This window comes from Seriola aureovittata, chromosome 9 (genome assembly GCF_021018895.1).
Source record: "Seriola aureovittata isolate HTS-2021-v1 ecotype China chromosome 9, ASM2101889v1, whole genome shotgun sequence".
NCBI lineage: Eukaryota > Metazoa > Chordata > Actinopteri > Carangiformes > Carangidae > Seriola > Seriola aureovittata.
The window spans coordinates 20,092,769-20,111,658 of record NC_079372.1 but is presented as its reverse complement, the minus strand read 5'-3'; the positions used below and the strand labels follow the sequence as shown (position 1 = coordinate 20,111,658).

The 18,890-nt window shown below is 42.0% G+C and overlaps 1 protein-coding gene across 4 annotated transcripts; it reads left to right on the top strand.

Moving 5' to 3' along the window:
* The first annotated feature begins 652 nt into the window (after window positions 1–652).
* On the top strand, window positions 653–18,428 carry plekhm2 (pleckstrin homology domain containing, family M (with RUN domain) member 2). 4 transcript variants are annotated; one of them, XM_056384421.1, is made up of 21 exons: window positions 653–1,233; window positions 3,349–3,455; window positions 3,761–3,870; window positions 3,953–4,052; window positions 5,268–5,355; window positions 5,445–5,619; window positions 6,240–6,299; window positions 7,923–8,211; window positions 8,301–9,104; window positions 9,185–9,254; window positions 9,791–9,881; window positions 10,076–10,140; window positions 10,416–10,504; window positions 10,735–10,867; window positions 11,397–11,587; window positions 12,216–12,281; window positions 12,372–12,531; window positions 12,960–12,983; window positions 13,363–13,542; window positions 14,011–14,127; window positions 14,354–18,428. In XM_056384421.1, the coding sequence occupies exons 1-21, from the start codon at window positions 1,174–1,176 to the stop codon at window positions 14,489–14,491; spliced, it is 3,117 nt and encodes a 1,038-aa protein (XP_056240396.1). In that variant the 5' UTR covers window positions 653–1,173; the 3' UTR covers window positions 14,492–18,428. The 4 variants fall into 4 exon arrangements, with proteins under 4 accessions (XP_056240396.1, XP_056240398.1, XP_056240397.1 ...); XM_056384423.1 differs by lacking the exon at window positions 6,240–6,299 and having other exon boundaries at window positions 654–1,233; XM_056384422.1 differs by lacking the exon at window positions 12,960–12,983 and having other exon boundaries at window positions 654–1,233.
* The last annotated feature ends 462 nt before the right edge of the window (window positions 18,429–18,890 follow it).

Sequence of the window (18,890 nt, the reverse complement as noted above, 5' to 3'; positions counted from 1 at the left end):
TCCAACAAAAAAAGATGATTATTTTTATATATTTTAAGAAAATTTTTGTAAAGAAAAATTTACATACATTTTAAAAAGGACAAATACGTATTTTAAGTGACAGACATCTTCAGACAAACATTTCAGAATAGATAGCCTATTAACTGCTGACCTGGACATCTCAAAGTAATGGAGAATCAAAGTAACGTTCAAGATCAAATAGAAACAGTTTAAATGAGGGAATTTATTTAAGATATTTCGCCTTATGAATATGACATTTTCCTAGTAAAATGAAGAGGTTAATATTGCATAAATTGTTATCTTTACAAACAAAATATGTGAAAATAATTTTCTGTCCAATGTTGATGACACGTGATGTTTTGCGTGATATGTAAATTTCAGAGTCTTTCCAGAATGTAGTACAATATGAGCAACCGTAGAACAAATGAATTATGCTTTCATGTTCAGTCTTACAAAAAGTACATTTGTTATCAATTTTCGTAAATCATTGTTGGATTAATTTTTATATGATATTTTCAGATGTATTTCTCAACTTTTGTTTGTGATGCAGAATCTTAAAGGAACATGACGGTTAATATCTGTGTCCTCCTACACGTTAATGAGGCGTACAACGGCTAGTGATGACGTAACCCATTGACTGAAGGGGTTCAGTCTAGAGCATTTAGGTTAGTAGCACAAAAAGTTTGATGTAATTCGCTATTTAGGCAAATTCGCGAAAAGCTAACTTAAAGTAATTCAAGACAGCTAACCAGAGGACTCAAACGGAGAGTATGGAATATAAAACTGCCGCTAAAATTTACCCATGTTTGGATTCTAAAAGTTGCTAGCCACCCCCGGCTTGAGTAACGTTTAAGAAAAAAAGTCAAGTGGCTACAGCTAACGCGAAGCTAGGCAAACATTACTTGGCTAACCGGAGCCGTTGACAGCGGTCGACATATCACGCTGCTTGCAAGGCGTTAACATGAAAGTTGTGAGCTAACACTAACAGCGCTGTTAGAAAAGATCAGTGTGTACAGTTGACAGCTTTAGCCCTGTCGTTAGTTTGGGAGCCAGCTGCACTGGAGGACAAGATCATGTTAGCTAGCTAAGGCGGGCGGCGTTAGCATTAGCAAAACAAGAGCTCTGCTTCGGGAGTCAGCTGACAACCTGCTGTAAGCTGCCAACAGACCAGTGATGGATCAACTGAAAGTAAAGGATCGTATATTGGAAAACATCTCCCTGTCTGTCAAGAAGGTAAGCGCTGCCCCATTGGTCAGCACACTTTTATATTGTCACAGGATTTAACCATTTTCACGTGATTAAGTTACTGTAGCTAACATTAGGTCAATCTTTTGTCTGCCAAAAAGGGCAACTTTCAAGTCGGGAGGGGGGGCATAACCAGCTCACTGTCAAGGAAGGGCCTTGCCCTTTCTGATACAATCAAAGTATTGATTATTCCCTATAATATCTCAATTCACTTTAATTTTCAAAGCTCCAGATATCTGTTGTCATGTTCTACTTTGTCTTTTTCACCATGGTGAACAGTAGTAACACCAAGCCCCTGTGTTTGCTCACTGCGGAATGTGTTGTTAACACACCTACAGCCATAAAACGGACACATATTATTGCAACATCAGGGTTAGCGGTAGATCTTTGCTCCAAATTTCCATTCAACCTGTGAAATATTTTAGATCTTTATGTGCAAATAATGTATGGCGTTGTGAAACCACCTCTATCACAACCTGACAGACAGCATTGCATCTTCCTCCTCCTACATGCATGTTTATACATTCACTCTCCACAACTATGTGCAATGGGGTTTTTATTTTGCGTGGCCTTTCTCATATAATTTTTCTCAGTTATTTCCCATTACAACTCTACCAGACCCATAATCAGATGATTGCATTAGAAAGCACCATCTTAGTGTGTTTAATGCAGCAAGCCCAGAGTGTGTGTCCTACATCCATAATCTGCAAGTTTTATCTAAGTTTGTTTTTTAGGTCAATTAACCATTTTATTTTTTTGATTGTAATGACAGCAAGTGTTTATGAAGTGTTACGCCTCAAGCTTCCTAGACAGTGTACAGTGTTTATCTCAGACAAACATTGCTTAGTCATGTGGAGATGGTCACAGGACACAAATTCTCTCTGTTTGGGTCAAAGCTCTGACCTACACTTGGGCTGCTCACGCTTCAGCACTCTATATTAGGTTAAAGTTGAAGAACGCTCTGCAGGTCAGTGAAGTAGAGGGGACCACAATGGCACGCATTTAGCATCATCTGCAAATGATACCTTTTTAGTAGAGCAGTCAGTAGAAATTTAGTCTTCCAATAAGATACCTACTAGTGTAGTGCATTCAGAAGAGAAAATGTTGAGACTGCAGCACGTTTTGTGTTGCTTTTGCTCTGTATGCCAGCACACTGGGTTTGAAATAAAACAATGACTCTAGAAGGATAAAAGTGTCACCTTTTGATTATTAATCATATCGCCTTCAGATCAACAACATAGGAATTGTAGCCCCTTTAATATGTAGTCTTCCAAATTGATGGGACCAAAAATACTTGAAAATACTTGGTTTAAGTCTCCAACCCACAGACATCATCATCATTTTCTGGTGATGCTCTCTCAGACCTGTGCTGCAGCAAACTTCACTTACTGCATGTTTCATTGGTTTCTTGTAAAACTGAAATACAAGGTGCACAAGCTCTGGAATCACAGCAGTCAAACACACTCATTTGGATTAGGTCAGTAGCATTCCACTGCTCGGCCCTAAATTCCTTTGTTACTTTGACTTTATGTTTTACTGTAGGATCATTGTCCTGCTGTACTGTGCGCTGTGTGGTTGTTTATTTATCGTATATGTTCTGTTTCATATCCTGTGTGCTGGATTACAAAACAATGAGATGACTCAATAATCATGTTATTAATTCATTACGGGTAATAGAGAACTCCCATTACTGGCTTGTTTGCATTAAAGTGATTTCATAATATCCACATTTGCATGCTTTTAAAAGCTCTTTCACCAACTTCCTCTGAGAGCAATTTACCATGCCATATTGGCTGAGCATCTGCGAATAAGAGCATAATAGAGGTAATGGTGCACACAACAGTAAATTGCAACCTATGTTTTATGTTGGAGCTAGTTTCATGTTAATGCAATAATAAAAATGATAATAAATATATTCCTCTGCAACCAGTCATAATGAGTCCAACCTCACAGTCTATAATAAATACCATAATGAGTATCATTTGAAAATTGTATCTGTCGTTGCAACTTAAGAGATGTCGTAGCAACTTTGTAACTAGAGTTGGTGTAAAAGTGTCCTTCCCCCGGTGAAACAAACAGGAGAGAAATCATGTCTTTCTGCAGTTGCAGAGTTACTTTGCGGCCTGTGAAGATGAGACTCCAGCCATCAGAAACCACGACCGGGTCCTGCAGCGCCTGTGTGAACACCTTGACCATGCTCTGCTGTATGGGTAAGAGGCTTACTGAGAGTAGAGTGCACACTGGAGAGGGAAAGGTGCAGAGTCCAAGTAGTAATCTGATCTGTTGTGTGTTTTTTTTTTTTGTCATGCTGAAAGTCCCTTTTGTAACTGTTATTCTTCCATTTTCAGCATATACACAAGCCTCATGTTCCTCCATGTTAATTCTCACAACACATGCTTTTTGGGGGATTTTTACAGTGTTTAGACTCAAGCTACAAATAATTGATCAAGGTGTGGATGAATTTAGTTCCAGTGCATTCGCTCCACTGCTCTTTTCATTGTTTTCAACACTGCAGGCTGCAGGACATCTCCTCAGGCTACTGGGTCCTCGTCCTCCACTTCACCAGGAGAGAGGCTGTCCGCCAGATAGATGAGCTTCAGCACATAGCAACCAACCTCGGTCGAAGTGAGACATCTCTCTCATTCAGTCGAACACACTCACGTGCACAGTATACCTATAGAAAAGAAGTCCTCTCTGTTCTGTGCAGGTCGTGCGTGGTTATACCTGGCACTGAGTGAGAGCTCTTTAGAGAGCTACCTGCGCCTCTTCCAGGAGAACCAAGGATTACTGCAGAAGTATTATTTCAAGTAAGTCGTCTGTTTATCCTGATCTTGATTACCTGGAAAGAAAGGTCGAACCTCAGACTTTCAAAGTGATCAAGCAGTGTTTCCTCTAGGATTTTTTTCAGCAGTGGAGGCATGCTATCCGGGGGGGGGGGGTAAGAGTCAGTGGCAAAGTGTGTGTGTGTGTGTGTGTGTGGGGGGGGGTAGAGTCAGTGGCAAAGTTTGTGTGTGTGTGTGTGTGGGGGGGGGGGGGGTAGAGTCAGTGGCAAAGTTTGTGTGTGTGCGTGGGGGGGGGGGGGGTAGAGTCAGTGGCAAAGTTTGCACCCAGGCTCATCTCTCCGCTGCTGTGCTCTGCTCTCCTCCACTTTGTTTAACAACTCCTCCCTGTCTAATGTTACTTGTCGAATAAGATTACATTAAAAGTGTGAGTAACGCTAACAGCGTTATATAATTTACACTCACATCACATCTGATTACAAGTGTGAACATTAAAATACTATTTTTTACCTAACCATCATCATTTACGAGTCAGTAAAAGGCTTATGATGCTACCTGACTAGCGTCTTCTTCATCTGTTGTCTTTCTCTTCTTAGAGAAGTATCTGAACAAGCTCATCTTAAAATGCAGTCAGCAGTTAATACATAATGACGTGTAGATATTAGCTTAATGCTATCAATTAGTTTACCCAAGTTAGCGTCACTGAGTTGGCTAATAAGTCTACCTTTTCTCCGGTAATTCGCTGCCTTATTCCTCACGACTACACTTCTCTGACTCTCACCTGGTGCCTGACGTGATGTCACTTTCAAGGCCGCGCTCTCGCGAGTAATTAACTCCAATAGGATCCCCCAACCACCCCACTCCCTCCCTCCCCTCCCCCCGCTGTTGCGCTCATCATCACACAGGCTGTGCTGTGAAGGTGGAGAGATGTTGCGGTGGTGCATTTGCGACAATAAAAATAAAAAAATAAAAGAAATTTGAAGGTGTGGTGGCTATGATTTAGCAGTGGCGGGCCGCCACTGCTAAATGAATGTAGAGGAAACACTGGATCAAGTGGAAGTTAGGTTCCAGGGATTGCTTTATTTTATTTTTATGCTGGAGAACAAATTGATGTAGTGTCACATTTACCATCAGCATTTTTTAAACAGGATAAGCAGTATCGATAAAAGTAGCAGTACCGTTAAAGTCTTAACAATACCCTTTCCTAGTGGTAAGTAAATGTTCGATTTCCTTCTCCTCTAGGAACGCTCTGGTCTGCAGCCATGACCACCTCACGCTCTTCCTCACGCTGGTGTCTGGCCTGGAGTTCATTCGCTTCAATCTCGAGCTGGTTAGCATTTCTTTCATTACAATATCAATACAAAGGTTAAATGTTTAGCGCCATGTCGGTAACATTCTTGTCGGGTCCCGCTGGGTCAGGATGTGCCATACCTGGATGTTGCCCCCTACATGCCAGATTACTACAAACCCCAGAACCTGCTGGACTTTGAGGAAATGCTGCCCAGTTCAGACAGCTTGTCCCTGCACTCCTTTACCTCCCTCACCTCCACCAACCTGGAGTGGGATGACAGTGCCATAGCCCCCTCCAGTGAAGGTAGGTTCACTCCCTCCCTATTTGCTCCCCTGCTTCACTTAATCAGCATTTACACTATTTTAGCACCTTTTTAAATGACCCCCATCAAATATCTTGTTTAGTTCTATGTGCTGTTAAAATGGCTCTAATCTGGACACTTATCATTATATTAATATTACTGCTGAATGACTATGAAATGAACGGCAGACTTTATTTTTGGGTTTATGATGAGGTCTGACCCTGCTGGAGTGCGGAGCACACACTCATGCTTTGGCAGGAAGTCCTACGGTGATGTCACGCTAATGGCATGTGGAAGCAGAAGTGGGATTGATCCTTATTGACTCTTGTGACTCTCAAGCACCAAAGTGCATTTTTATCAAACGGATCACGTGGTGTTCAGAGGCCGGCCGTTACAGAGTGTTCTCACTGGGGGTGATTGCAGCACCCAGTGAATGCTTTCCCCATAGTCAGTTCCCTTGTTTTAGTTCCCCCTTGTCTATTTTTCTCCATCAATTCAGTTATTTTGAAAAACCACATGTCGTGTTATTTTTTTTCTGTTTTTGTGCCATTGTCTCAGTCTCTCCTCTCTCCTCTCTCCTCTCCATCTCTCTAATGTTGAATGTTATCCCTCCTTTTTTTAGATTATGATTTCGGTGACATCTTCCCCGTGTTGCAGTCATTGCCAAGTGCAGACTGGGAAGGTGGGACATTGGTCAACCCCCCCCCCCCCCTCCCTCCCTCCTTCCTTCCTTCCTTCCCTCCCTCCTCTCTGGCATGGCCATCCCACAGCTTACGCTTAAAAATTCTCGCTGGGTACTCTAAGCAGTAATTAGACATGTTAATTGTAAAATGCAGCTAGCTGGTAAAAACATACTGCTGATCTGAAGACATGAAAACTAGCATGATGAAAGGGACATGGTTACACCTGCCTCGATTTTGGCATGTGTGTTTGAATCCAACATTGGGTGACACATGACTATGATTACTGCGTAACTGGATTTTATGATTAAATAGGAAACCTGTAGCTTAATTTATTATTGTACAAACAAACCCCTTCGACCATTACAGGAAACATGAAACACGAATGTTGATGTAACTGAAAAGCTTCTTTTCCACTCATTAGATGGATAGATACTTTATTTATCCCCTACGGGAAATTCATGTGTCCATTAGCTCATTGTTGATGATAATAAAAAAAACCAATAATAATTAGATTAGTCCACTTCCTTTGGCTGAGGTGTTGTATAGCCTGATGGCAGTGGGAATGAAGGATCTCCTGAACCTCTCTGTTCTGCAGCGCAGTGAGATGAGATGTTTGCTGCACCTGTAGCTGCAGTAAAAAGTGACAGTGCACATACATTTTTAGAAAAGTTTTATTAAAGATAATTAATAAAATAAAACGCGTCATCTTGCACAGTGAGTTGACTGGTAAGTATGGTTTATCTGGGGAGTGTTGGGTGTGTTCATGGAACTGTTTTCTGTCATGTTCTGCATGTGTTTCTCATCTGGGGAATGATCCTGGCGCTCACTTGGCCTTGTTATTTACCACAGCAAGATAAATGCCTGACGTAACCGGTACTCACCTCGTCCAGTCTGTCTCAGTACACTGTGTATCTGTCTGTCTGTCTGCTGTTGTTCTCGTAATGTCTTCTCTTCATGTGCGATGTGTGGCACTGGCCTAGGTTCACCTCAGCTGTAACTGCTGTGCAATACAACCGCATTGGTTTGCTGTAAGCTGTTACATTTTTTGTAGTTCTGATGAAAACATGACTGCTGATAAAAGTAGTTTGTAGAAACAACATAAAAGAAAGGTCTCTGGGGACTCTGTCTGTGCTGTACTTCAGTCAGTCCAGTCATGATGAATGAAAACAAAAAAATACAGATTTCTGGAAGTTCTCTAATTCAAGTATTTGTTGTGCATGACCCGTGACCTAGGCCTGTGCCACTGCAAAGAAAAGCTGCTGCCTGTGTATTTACTCGATGCCATAAACGCTGCATTTTGTGCCTCTCTGACCCTGAAGAACACTGCAGCCGCTAACATTTATTTGTTTGCAATGCTGATGAAGAAATACACTAAGTTTTAGTGAAAGTGTCTCGCTGGTCGACTCTCTGATACTGATTGAAATAGATGTACGAACGTAAATGTATATGAGTAGAAACAACTCTTCCCTAAATTACTTTTTCAAACAAAACTTTGATGTTTCCATCTGTCGCTCAGCTCAGCGAGACGGTGCTAAAACTTCAGTGCATTTCTTTGAATACACAGAAGTAAATGTGGGTAACTGCTGCTTCTGCATTATTATTCTTGTGACTTCTCATGATAGAGGGTGACCTGACCGACCAGGCGAGCTGCCCACGATCCAGTGGCTCTGATCCCCAAACAGTCATTAGTGACATGATGGTCCTTTCTACCGGCACTGTCAAGGCGAAGGCAGCAGCTCATCCTCCTCTGCACAGCCCCACATCCAGACACAACCCCTTCAACGAGGACTCTGACACCAACACCACCAACACCTCGGCCGACGTCACGCCAGTTCACGTGGCCAGCCGCCACAACGCCACCGCCGCTGGAGATGACACGGAGAGCACCAACAACGAGCTGGAGGTCATCAGGTAAAGTAGGAAGGTCACGTTGTATCTGCAGCGTTAATCAAACTGTGATTAGAGACGAGGAAACGCAGATAACCACTGTGTCGTTCCAGGATGGCCAGAAGAAGGAAACCAGCCAAGAAGCGACGAGGGAAGGGCTCCACAGATTCCAGCAGCAGCATCCATAACTCGATCTCCTCTGATCACATGGACATGGAAGGCAGCCTCCTGGCCTCCGAGGATGTGGATTCATTAAACTGCACTGTAATCCATGTGGGCGGCGAAGGAGAGTTGAGGAGAGGCAGGGTGGGATCAGAGGCTGTGGAGGAAGGAGACGAGGATGAGGTAGTCGACCTCCTACGCCTCCCAGAGATGACGGACACCTCCATGGACAGTGTGGGCCAACCCCTCCGGGACGTCATGGACCGACTCAACGGGGCTCTGGATAGGGAGGAGCCCTGGGAGCGCCCGGAGGAGGGGAAAACTAGTGAAGGCTGTGACCAGGGCCCCGAGCCCCCCGCTCAGCAGCCCTTTCGTGAGGACTCAGGCGGTGAACCACCTGACCCGGCCCGAGGAAAGACGTCTCACTCCACTCTGGCCACAAGCCCCAGGTTCCTGCAGGCCTCTCCTGCGCCTACAGAATTATGCTGCTTTACCCCCAACGGTCCAGACTCTGCTCCCACAGGTGGTGGCTGCAATGACTCTACAGAGCTTAGCCAGCCGCAGACTCTTTCAGGTGGCCTTGAAAATGAAGGAGAGGCAAAAAAGAAAGCAGGACCGGAGCCCGACGTGAGGCAGGAGGAGGAAGGCGTAGAAGGAGTGGAAACAGACCAGAACACGTTTACTGAGGAAGCACAACAACAACAACAAGAGCAGAAGCTCAGTCCCTCAGAAAGTTCTCACCCTGCAGAGTTTAAGTAAGAAGCTTCTTCACAATCAGCTGTTTGCTGTTGTAATGTTGTCCAATATCTAATGTTCTCCACTTTTGATATTTCAGGGTGGACAACAACCACTTGCTGCTTCTTATGATCCATGTATTCAGAGAGAATGAGGAGCAGCTCTTCAAGGTGAAGACGAGAGAGAGTTATTTTTATTTTATTCATTTTGAAAGTAGTGACATTCCACATTTCTTTTAATGGCTTCACAGCAGTATGTTGGTGTCATGTAAAGGAACTTGATTGATTTGACAAGTCGTCCTCTTTCTCACATCTTCACACCAGTTTGTGTGTTGTTTCACTCATGCTGGTTCTGATATTAAAGACGTGGTTTGTTGCTCAGTGGAAGTGTTGCAAGGCTCAGATTGCCAGTTGCTTTCTCACCGCGTTTACTCAAGCTGTAGTAATTTAACTGTCTGGTGTCAGTTAAGAAGAAAAAAAAAAAAATCACACAATTTCACACATTGCACCATTCTGTGTGTAAACAAGAAACGCGGATGTATTTAGTGTAAAAATGGCTCTGGTTTGTTCATTATTCATAAAATCCAACGTCAAGTCATGGATCAGTATCTATGTATGTCTACAGTCCGTCTGCTATATTTATGGTAACATGCTACAGGCTTGTACCAGTCACCAGGACCCAGAACATTTTATCTTTGTGTTTTCAGATGGTGAGGATGAGCACAGGCCACATGGAGGGGGACCTGCAGCCCCTCTACCTGCTCCTGACTGACTGTTACATTTACCTGCTAAGGAAGGGTGAGTGGCTGAAGACCCAGCATGCATTGGCTTTGTTTTATAATGTGGGGTGGAACGGTTCAAATCGTAAGTTGGACATTACAATGGTTTTTTATCTTTACATAAACAGTGTCCACTTGTACCGGCAAACCAGAGAGATAAGATTATTCTGAAGGTAAGAAAGGAACTTTATCGACGTTTGATTTTCTTCACAGGCGCAGCAGAGAAACCCTACACAGTTGAAGATGCTGTTTCTTATAATGAGCTGGACTATCTTTCAGTAAGTGTCCTGCACAACAAGAGTTTACTATTATCTCTCATTTGTCAATGCACTTGACTGTTGTTTGTTTTATATATGTAAACATTCGCCTTCATTTTCATATTGTCCTCTTATTTCAAAGTTCCTTAATGTTACAAACATGTATGACTTAGTAACGGCGAGAGTTAATTGCATAATATTCATGAACCATGCAGACTTTTACAGCTGGGGTGATGGAGCAGCGATGGAGTTAGTTTTGTGTCTAATAAATTAGTTGTAATGTTGTTTTCCTGTAGGTGGGCCTTGACCAACAGACAGTGACGGTGGTTTGCACCAACAGACGAAGAAAGTTCCTATTGGACACAGCTGATGCCTCACTGACTTTGTTAGTGTACAGTTATACCTATGTAATACTCTGACTCTGATTATTCAATGCATTAGAATGTGAACTTCATAGATTCAACCATGAATCTAGTCTATTACAACCAATACTTTGTTAAAGTTGTATTTTTGCATAATATTAGAACGAGACTATTGACTTTATTGAGCAATACAGGACACATCACAAATGGCGTCCTCTGACCTCATCCAGATCACCCTTCTTCTTTGATACAGCTGGTTCCTGTCTGTGCTGAAGTCAGCCATGGTGAAGGGTTGCCGTGAGCCTCCTTACCCCTCGGTTCTGACCGATGCCACCATGGAAAAACTGGCTCTCAATAAGTTTGTCTCCCAGGAGTCTCACTGTGAGGTAAAGAAATGTTGAACTTATAGTCGCTCTGCACCACAGGTCAGACTTCTCCCACTGCACTAGAAACTAGAAACAGTAAAAGAAACAGCTGTTAGGAAAATCTTACACAAGACGATTTTCAGTTACAGCTTGCTGTCTGTCAGACTATAACTGACAGCTGCACATATATTTTTTTAGATGGATTTATGATCCACAGCTTGTAAAAATGACAAGATAAATTACTTGAAAAATGCAGAGTAACACCGTGCAGATTTTCTTTGGACTGTGTCACCATCTGCAAACATTATGTTCACTCTGATAAATACCTAACTCAGTTTTCATATCCTAAATTAATTTTAAAACTGGCTGTCCAGAAAGTAGAAAATAACAGAATTCAGAAATCTAAAATACTGCTTTATTCTTTGGAAGTCATCAGTAATGAAAATGTCACACGGTTTAAAGTAAGTCATGCAAAACATTGTTTGGTCCTCCCTGATTTATCACTCTCATATTCAAAGACTGATGACCTAATGCCTCCCTGTTTTTCCAGGTATCAGAAGTGTCCATCCAACTCTACTCACTGGTCCACTGGGAGGATCCTATGGACATGACTCTGTCTCCACAAGGTGGCCCACCAAGCTCTGGAGCACCTTTCAGCACCAAGGAAGGGATCCTGCAGTACCGGTCTGGAACCACCTACCTGGGCAAAGAGCTGTGGAAAAGCTGCTACCTTGTCCTCAGGTACAGACAGGTCAAACCCGTCGGTCTCCTTTTCTACTGGTATTTATGTTCGTTTAAAGACACGTTGGTTGGATTCGATACGACCTTCAAACACGTGACATTATAAAGTGTTTCCAGTGTCACTTTCTCTCACAAAAACATAAGCATTCATGTCACATCCCATTGTAATATTATGGCATTTCAACAAACTGTGTGTGTGTGTGTGTGTGTATGTGTGTGTGTTTGTGTGTGTTTCCTGCCAAAAAAGTGTAGAACACATTTACCATAATTGTCAGTTTTTACGTCCCAGCTTCACCCTGAAAGATGCCAAACATATTGGAAGTGATATTTCCTTTGGCTTTTCACTCCTTTCACCATCTGCCACTGTAAGACACACTCAAAGCTCGAGCTCTGTTTTGTGTGTAGAGAAAAGCTGCCCAGAGGTAGCCACCGATCATAAAACACAGGCACGAGGCTGCAGTCTGGTCTGTTAGTGTTAGTTATCTGTAGGCTCATCTACATTAGATATCGATGTGTTCTTTCACGCTTATAATGCATTATAATTATATTAAAAATGCTATATATTTATACTATAATGTAATGAGCTTCTGATTAGATGAATACAAACAGCCTTCCTCTCTTCTTGCAGCAATGGGATTCTTTACATGTATGCAGAGAGAACTGACGTGATCCCGCTGCTGTCTGTCACTATGGGGTGAGATCCAAGTGTCTGAAACACGATACCGGAGATGGTTACTGTAAACTACGCCGTGCTCACTGCTGTATTTTCATGCTCTTTGTGCAGAGGGGAGCACTGCGGAGGCTGCCGTCGCTCCAACAGCACAGAGCGTCCCCACGCCTTCCAAGTCATCCTGACAGAGCGCCCCCCACTGGAGCTCAGCGCCAACAACGAGCAGGACATGGCCGACTGGATGCAGCTGCTCTGCCAGTCCGTCTCCAAAGGGGTGAGGGGGGATAGTCGCACACTGCACACACCATGTATTTTCATATTTCAAGTATTGTATTTATCTCCGTAGTCATGGTAACGTATAATTGTCAAGTGACTTAGAAGCAATGTTTTGAAATGTGAAAAAAAAAAAAGAAAGTATTAATTAGGTGCGTTTTCATGAACTGGTTTGGAGCGAACAAACTAGGCTGCATAGCGTCATCTAAAGGTGGCGGTAAAGGCTACGTTACACATGGCTGTAATAAACAGAGTAGAAGAAGTAGAGGTCGCGAACTGGAAACAAAACAAGTTGTTATGACAACCTCGAAGAAGAAGAAGGAACACAACCAGTTGTCTTGGCCATCTATGAGAGAAAATGCAGAGGGGGCTTGAGGAATTTTTTAATTCTTTTTTCATCTTCTTCTTCTTCTTCTTCATCTTCTCTAGAAGCAGAAACAGCTGATCACTCATGTGAGTTGAATGTTTGCCACGTCAGAACTTATTCAGAAAAAGTGTTTCCATCTCCCATAAAGCTCATTAACTCTTTTCACAAACAGGCAAAGCAAGTGTAAAAACTTTTTTTGAGCAATTTATTTTTTCTTCTGCGATACTTAAATATAAAAATATGTTGATGGAAACGCAGCTGGTGTCTTTAGAGACACTGGAAGACAGTGATGGATGTTTTCAGTGGTGCACACAGGGTTTACAGAGTTTATATAAACCCTTCAAAATAAAACCATTTAACTTTGTTCTGTATGTAAATACTGTCAAACTAAATACCTTCCATCAGTTTGTCACATGCACCGTCCATGCTCGAGGTATAATTAAACTACAACCATATCATCTCCAGGTCATCCCTCAGGGTGTGGCCCCCACCCCATGTATCCCATGCTGCCTGGTGGTCACAGACAGGAAGCTGCTGACCTGCCATCAGGACTGTCAGACGAGCTTCTTCCGTTCGCTCGGCAGCGTCGACATCTCTGACGTCACCACCGTCAGCACGGAGGCCGACAAGGAGTACTGCGTCATCGTGAGTCAAACGTACTCATTCATGTGTGATGTACATGACACATTCAGGATTCATTCAGGATTATTTTGTAAGCAAATGAACATTAAGTTAAAAACTGAATTAATTCAACCAAACCCTTTTAGAGGAAACAGCACCTCAGTAAGCTAATGCAAATAAAGTAGTTCCAGCTCCCATTGCCTGCACACATTATACATCTCACTGCAGTTTATACTAAACAAACTGTAAACTTGTGTCAGTGGTGTTCAGCTTTACAGGTCAGGTGTCTCTGATAGGTCTAAGGTTTAGATGAGACAAGGTGTATTGATGAGGTGTTTTGTCATTAAATACCTTCTGTATTTCTGTTTTGAGTTTGTAACAAAATAATATTTAACCCAGCATGATACATTATAGACTCACCCTGTGCTACGAGGAACATAATTCTCTTATGTTTAAGAGCCTCCCCACTTTCTCCCTCTGTCTTGTGTCCAGGAGTTTGCAGCAGATCGGTCTCAGTTCCTCCCTCCATGGATTTTGTACTTCAGCGGCTGTGAAGAGAGAGATAGACTGCTGGAGGCGTTAGACAGAACATGGAAAGCTGTTTTCCAGGTCAGAAGATACTGCAGTCTTTCATTATCATAGGTTAAAGGGACAGTACAGTGATATTACAATTGTAGCAGAAATGCTAATTTAGGCAGGTAACATAAAACATAAAACATTCCTACAAATAAAAAAGACAAATACATTTTGCTGCATACTGAGTTAAAGATGATCACAGATCTGGTTTGACTCAAGCCAGTGTTTGAGAAGTGTCTTCTGTCCTCACTGTGCACAGGTCGACCTTCCCCACAGAGTCGTGTCTGATCCATCGGTGCAGAAGCGCTGTAGCGAGGCCCTCAGCCTGATGAAGAGCGCCTGGCAGAGGGCAGACAGTCTGGCCCGAGGCAGAGCCCAGCGTGAACCCTGGTGCTGACGGACACACACACACACACACACACACAGACACACACACGCACACATAGGCACACATACACTAACCTGTGGGTAACCACTGACAGACTGATCAGACAGTCTGATGTAGTTCCAGGATAGAGAGTGAGTCAAACCATTCACAGCTCTGAGCTGAAAGACTTAGATAAACCAATCAGCTGTGGCGTTAGTTTGTGACGGGCTTCTAAATGTTTCTATCAGAGAAACGTCCTGCAGGAGCAACAAAGCATGTGGCGCATCACATCGCAAAGATGCAGCAGTGAGACGTTCTCACTTGAAATGAAATGGACCTCCAGTAGAGAGGCAGTGTGTTCTATTTACATGACCGTTATTCCTGTAGTAGAGGTTCTTCAGACAGAACGACAATGTAGAAAAATATGCTGAATCAAGGAAAAGTTTAATGTTACATGATGTGATATAAAGTTCTCTCTCAATGGGGAAAAAAGCACTGTAGGAAATGATGATGGATAGATGTAAAAGGCACAGTGGTCGTGTCATGGGAAACATCCTGCACTTAAACATTCAGAAGAGAGTCATTTTTACTCTGAGAACTTTGTCTACACAAGTAAACTGTTTTCCCCAGTGGATAATCCATTTTAAAATGAACTGTTACGTACTGATAAGACTTTGAGTTAGTGAAAAACTACATATCTAGTAGAGTGTGGAAGCTGAGATGAGAGAATTATTAATGATCGATCTGGATGTTGATATGATAAATGTCGAGAAAGCCATAAATGAAGGGGGCAGTTGCTGCTTGTCTGCAATGTGGAAAAGTTCACACTCCTTGCCTTGCGCACACACACTCACAAATTATACATGTATATGTATATATGTATATGTATGTATATATATATATATATATATATATGTGTGTGTGTGTATATATCAGTAACGCTCTCTCTCTTGCACAACTTACACAGCTGTGTGACAATAAAAGTCACTCCTGGCTTAATACCAGTTACATGATGTGATACTGTACCCTAACTGTGGTATAATTGTAGATTAGCGAATGTACAGCACTGTACAGCATCCATGAGTAATCATTGACAGTTGTGTATGTGTGTGTTATTCAGTTTTGGGAGTTTTGGTTTGTTTAAGGCCACACATTTCTTCACTGAATGACGCTCACATCCACAGTGTACATTAGCCCGAGAGAATGAGGAATGCCTGGATATTTAACACTTGCACTGTTACATGACATGCTCATGCCTGTGTCGATTATCTAAGATCTTGCTTTACTATTTAAATGCTGTCACTCAGATTAAAAAAAAAAGAAAAGAAACCCTTTCAGGAAATGCGACAGACTTGCCTTTTCCTCCTCTCCAGAGACGAGCGGAGGCTTCCATGCAGACTTGCACATTGTTTTTGCTGTTAATCTTTTTTTTTTTTAAATGGTACAGATTGTAGTTTTAATTTGTTAATATCATAACTTTCTGTTTTATTTCCAATTTAGAAAGGAAGTGGGAACAAAATAACTCAGCTGAGTGGGTGACGTTGTCTCAGTATTGGTGTTTGTGTCTGCATCAGCAGATGTGTATTTTTTATTGTGGGTAAATATCAAGTAAGGATTACATCTGTGTGAAGCGACAATTTGTCTTAGCTTCTTGTTTTCAGTTTACACCAGCAGTTGGTGACATCGTACATGTACAATAAGATCTGGCCAACATCAGAGCAACAGAACACCCCCCCTCTGCACTAGTCGTCATTCAGCGGCTTAGGACCATGTTTGACAAATAGCCTTTTGACTGAGAGCAAGTGTAGCTCAATGCTTTTTAAAATAGCCCATAATATTAAAGCTTTACTTAAGATTGAGAATCACAAAATCCTAAATGAAACCTCTTTAGTTTCCCTGCAAATTAGAGTCAGTGGGCGGGAACGCATGTGATACAATCTGTCCTTTTAAACACTGATTAGAGAACTGCTGCTGTGTCCGTGTCCGCATGGAAATGCTCTCATTGCAAGGCGAAGAAAAGAACTTCTTCTGCAATGACAATGTTGCTTTTTTGGACAACCTTGACTGAACTGGAGGAAATGTCTTTAAACTAAATGAAACACTATTTTTCTGTTTAGCAGTTGCCTTACACTCTACAATTCGGCTGAACACTCAAACAATCATCGTAGGCCTCGTTCAGACCTGGTGTTAACATGAGTCTCTCTCTCTAATCTGATCACATCACATCCGGTCTTGTGATTGGATCTCACTTCCCCCGCTCTGTAATGAGATAAACACATGCATCATTTCTGCTGCAAAGACCAAATGTGTTGTTGTTTTTAAACAGTCTGAGTGACAGACAGGTGTGTTGTTATGTGTTTGTGAGAGAGAGAGAGAGCGAGGTACATTTATTTGTAAAGCACATTATCATACACAGAGGAAAAGTGCTTAAGAGAAATAAAAGAAGCATAAAAAGAGAATTAAAAAGAATAAGAAAACAGCATGAGAAAAAACATTATACAATAGATAATATCTCATTAAAGTGCAAGATTAAATGAAGGCAGAGGAGAATAGAGCAGAATAGCAAGAGCGAGATGAGGAATTAATGCGTGGCACAGCTCTATAATGAAATAAGATTTAAACCACTTAAAAAAAGTGAAAAGGGAAAAAACAAAGATTAATGATGATATTGTGGCTGGTCACCACGAATAAATCAATGTATTGGAAACACTGTGAGAAGTCTGTATATATTTTCAGACTAATCAGACTCTGGCAGAGGAGAGTAGGCGGCCACATGTGGTTCAGACCAACTCCGAATGTGGTCCGAGTGACCGGTTCTCAGACGTGTCCTGGTGCGTTCACACCTGAACGTAGAGTTGTCCGCTTGTCCACCGAGACACACGTTAATACCAGGTCTGAACGGGGCCTTCGCTCACGTTGTGGTTTTTGAACAGGTGAGAAAAGAGCTGTATGTTGGGATGGGAATCAAACCTCGCTACTCTGAGTACAGACATCGTGGTGCCACATCCAGATGTTGCATATTCAGTGAAGTAAGGCAGTGAGAAGATTAAACTAGAGCACTGAACAGGCGCCTTGTATCAAAAACATTCAGATGATACCCAGCCCCACTCATACGTCACTTATGTTTGTACGAACATCTCTGTCTTTCTCACGCTGTGTTTCTTCTAAATCAGCATTACTCAGTGCTTTAAGCCGCTCTAAGTGCCACTCGGTTCTGCTCATCTTCTGCTCTTTTACAAAGAAATCTAATCTCAGGTGAAAAAGGTACTTCACATCCCAAAACCTTAAGACTCACCGTGTATTTTTTCTTTTTTTTAATTGCTGCTGTTTTGTCTAATTCAATATTTTTTTTAAATCCATTTTTCTACTTTGGTTCCTCCCGTGTTCCGTGCAGCATTATGAGGTTATTTGTGCGCACAGAGAAGACTGCAAATTGGTGGAAAAGGTTTTATATAATAGTCCTTTAATAATTCAGTGGGTTTTTAAAGAGGATTTACTGGCTGTGTGTTTGAAATCCCCCCCCAGTGGATTACTGAAGGACCAGGGAGAGAACAGTTGCAATAGTTGGATTTACTTGAAATGTTTGTTGGGTTATCAATAAAAAAATAAAGTGCTTAGAGTTGTGACCTATGAAGTGTATATAAAGAAGAGTTAGTCTTTTTCTGCAGTGTTTTGAATGTGGAACATTGCTGGCCAATGATGGATGTCATCTTTTGCGTGATGCGTTGTGAAAACCGGCGTTTTGATTTTGTTCATAAATGTATACTGCATGTTATATTTATGTTATGTTTAGTAGTTTTATGGAATTGTAAATAGAGCACTAATCAAGTATAACATACTGTAAACTCACACGTACAGTAAAGACGTGCATGTCCAGAAGGTTTTATACTGTTCATGATGGTAATGAATGTACAAATAAACCTTTGTGATTGGACAGCGTAACTCAATAAACTGAGATCAAACCGTGGCTCCTGTGGTGTGAAACGGTGTCAGTGTTTTTAACGTCTGCATTTCTGTTCCAGGTCAAACCAGTGAAATCCTGTGCGTTGAAAACGTAAGGGCAGTCATGTTAGAGCAGGGATGAAGGATTTGCAGGTAAGAGAGCAGGTGTGTGTTAGGCAGTCTCACTCTATATTGTCCTTTCTGTTGAAATCCAAAGTGTAGGCCACATTAAAAATGATGGTTGTCGGCACAAAAACTGCAAACAAAAAACAACACACCTACTGTGATCTGGCCGTGGGAGTTGGTTGTTGTTGATTGTTGCCCATGACTCAGTAATTACCTTCTTGAATTCCTGATTTCTTCAGCTCTCTCTCTGGCCTGCGCCGCTGTTTTGAAACTGGAACTATGACAACTGGAAAAACCTTGTTTTCCAACTAAATGACTCCATGACACACTGATAATAAGTGAAGTCAAGTATACTCTTCTT